The sequence below is a fragment of the Capricornis sumatraensis genome, chromosome 1, assembly GCF_032405125.1.
Source record: "Capricornis sumatraensis isolate serow.1 chromosome 1, serow.2, whole genome shotgun sequence".
In the NCBI taxonomy this organism is placed as follows: domain Eukaryota; kingdom Metazoa; phylum Chordata; class Mammalia; order Artiodactyla; family Bovidae; genus Capricornis; species Capricornis sumatraensis.
Window position 1 is genome coordinate 13,309,406 of NC_091069.1, and position 3,144 is coordinate 13,312,549.

The window sequence follows — 3,144 nt, forward strand, 5'->3', positions numbered from 1 at the left end:
TTAAAGAATGAGAAGACACAGCTATTTAAAATGCCTAACAAATCTAAATAGCAAATAAATTAGCAAAATAAATAGGCAAAATTTCTTTTTCTTTAAAGAGGAAACATATGTATCGAAGTAGGGATTTTTTTTTTTGGTCTATCCATAACTATAAGTCAATAGTGTAATTGTAAAGGATGACATTTTATACTCATGACTTAAAAGACATTTGGTTCTTTGAAGACAACTAAGATGATGTTGCTCTAGTGTTGCCAGATCCCAAGGCTTATGAAACAGAGACATAAAATAAAGTTAAAACAAAAAGAAGTTGGTTCAAAAGAACACAGATGATTACAACAAATAGCACTTGTTTTGTCTATTCCTGGAATTCACTGGTTTCAGGAGGAGCAAACAGAAAAGAAAAAGCAAAGCAAGTGGCTGGAAACAGGGAAACGGGGTGGATACCAGCAACAGGGATGGTCTTCGGCATGGTTTTCCATGGAGGAATGTCTGACACTGGTGCCATTCGTTGAAGGAAGAACTGACATGGTGAGGTATTGCTACTTAAAGATCTCTCTCCTGGAAAGTCTCCTGAGAGCCCCTTTCATGTCTCTGTTCCTCAGGCTGTAGATGAAAGGGTTCAGCATGGGTGTGACCACTGTGTACATCACTGAAGCTATTATGTTCTTGTCATTAGAGGTGCTGGATGAGGGTAAAGTATACAGTCCAATAATTGTTCCATAAAATAGGAAAACCACAGAGAGGTGGGAGCCACATGTGGACAACGCTTTGTAGACCCCCTTGGTGGAGGGGACCTTCAGGATGGTGGCCCCAATGCGGCCATATGAGATCAGGATGCATACTAGTGGGAGGATGATGACGGCCACTCCTACTGTGAAAATGGCCAGCTCATTGAGGGATGTGTCTGAGCAGGAGAGCTTCAGCAGGGCACCAAGGTCACCGAAGAAATGGGGGATGCTGTGGTCAGCACAAAAGGACAGCTGGGTCAGGAGGAGGGTGTGACACAGGGCACTGGCACAGGAGAGAATCCAGGACACAGTTACTAGTAAGGTGCACAGCCCCTGTCCCATGACGGTGCTGTAGTGGAGAGGGTGGCAGATGGCCACATACCGATCATAGGCCATCGAGGTGAGCAGGAAATCATCCAGATCAGTAAAAAAGAGGAAGAAATATGTCTGTATTACACACCCTACATAGGAGATGGATTGATGCTGAGTCTGCATGTTGATGAGCATCTTAGGGACAGTGACAGACGAGAAGGAGACATCAGTGAAGGCCAAGTGGCTGAGGAAGAAGTACATGGGGGTGTGGAGGCGAGGGTCCAGCCTGATGAGCAGGATGATGAGTAGGTTGCCCAGCACTGTGGTCAGGTACATGCCCAGGAACAGGGCAAAGAACACACCCTGCTGTTCTGGCCAGATGGGGAGCCCCAGGAGGAGGAATTCAGAAACGCTGCTCTGGTTCTCCCTCCTCATGCTCCTTGTCTCTGCATAGATTAGAAATGTCCCAGATGATAAATCATGATAATGACAATCACTGTAGGACTATCTACTTTCCACTGAGGAATTCCTCAGGATATTCCTCACATGCTATCACCTCAATCCCCACCCTCCCCCAGTGGAGCAGGAGGAAGTTATCAAAACTCCAATGAGCAAAAATTGTCCTTCAGTGTAAACCAGGGAAAACTTATTTACTCGTTTAACAATATGAGAGACACTGTACTCTTTGCTGGAGAAACCAAAGACAGAGAAAGACCCTTCCTTCAGGGAGCTCATATGCTCAGGAGTAGCCTCTTCAGAAATGTGCTCAGTTTGTCATATTTGTGACGAGACTTCTAGTGGGTTCTGACTCCAAGTCTTTCTAGTTATTTGCATCAACTTACTCTCTCCCAGCTTCATTCTGAACTTCTACCAATACTCACAGTAACACCTACACATAGGGATTGTAGAAGAATTAAATGATTCAATGTGAGTTATGATATTAGAACAACATAGTAAGGGCACAGATATGTCATTTAGTATCTTCACACCAGTGTGAGTATCCAGATACATCCTGGATTAATCTTCAGAAACGCATTCATAACACCAGGAATGAGAGGAGACCAGGTAGCTGATCTCAAGGCTGTGTTAATCTACATGATCTCCCAATGCCCCAAGGGAGATGCAGGGACATACACACCCTAGACCCTGTGGTTAATTTCCTGACAGAACTTAACTTGATGCATTTTGCAACTTAGGACGCATAATGCATGCCTAGAATAGGAAAGTGACATTAACACACAGGACTGCATATCTGATAGTAGTAGATTCTTATTCCAAACCAAGGTGATTCTCAGGAACACAAGGACACTAGGAGGAAGGAGGTGACCTCCCACTCTATGGGGCCTGGATGCTTATTGACAATTTTGGGGTGAAACCTCAACCAAGAGCTCTGGCTTCTCTGGAAGGGAGTGTGAGGGATGGGGTGACCAGGAAGCCTGAAGCAAGCACAGAGCTGACTCAAGAGGTGAACCAGAAGAAAGGAAGCATTCATCATGTGTTTAAATGGCAATGTGAGAGATACTCAGGACTGAAGCTGTAACCTAACGTTTGGGAGAGAATCTTTGCCTGAACTTTCTGTTTTAACTGACATGACATATTCTCTCATGTTAGAGTTACCTGAAGAAGAGTCAGGGACATTAGCCTCCATTTGGGAAATAATATACAGCTGGCTAGGTCTTACTATATGCCTGACATTCAGACAATATTTCATAGCATATTATTACCTTATTTTGCACTTAAGGCTCTGGACCTCAGAGAGATCAAATGTAAGCCCAGAAAACTATTGCATGGCACCACCAGATTCCTAGGGCACCAGAACCTGGACACTGAACCATGTTACCATGCTCCTAAAGTGTCAATATGAACAATATGGAAGGCCAGAGTGGGACATGTTTAGGGCTCTGGGTACATTATAGGAAAAGTCAACTCACCAAGTCCAGTGGCAGCAATAGGTCTTGAGGAGGATCCAATTTGAAAGTGCCTTGGTGGGTTCTGGTCTGAGTCAAGAGGAACACTGGAAAGACTGTCCTATACACAGGCACACATGTGCGTGTATACACAAACACATCTACACACACACACACACAGAGCTTTATTAGAAATT

General features: G+C 44.2%; 1 protein-coding gene across 1 annotated transcript; it reads right to left on the bottom strand.

Moving 5' to 3' along the window:
- Positions 1 to 539: 539 nt before the first annotated feature.
- LOC138090794 (olfactory receptor 1J4-like) lies at positions 540 to 1,475 on the bottom strand. Its single transcript, XM_068986538.1, has one exon. It carries the CDS (start codon positions 1,473 to 1,475, stop codon positions 540 to 542), a length of 936 nt encoding a protein of 311 aa, XP_068842639.1.
- Positions 1,476 to 3,144: the final 1,669 nt, after the last annotated feature.

Bases quoted from the DNA above. Each gene is read 5' to 3' on its own strand.
- LOC138090794 (XM_068986538.1), bottom strand. From the start codon at position 1,475: ATGAGGAGGGAGAACCAGAGCAGCGTTTCTGAATTCCTCCTCCTGGGG.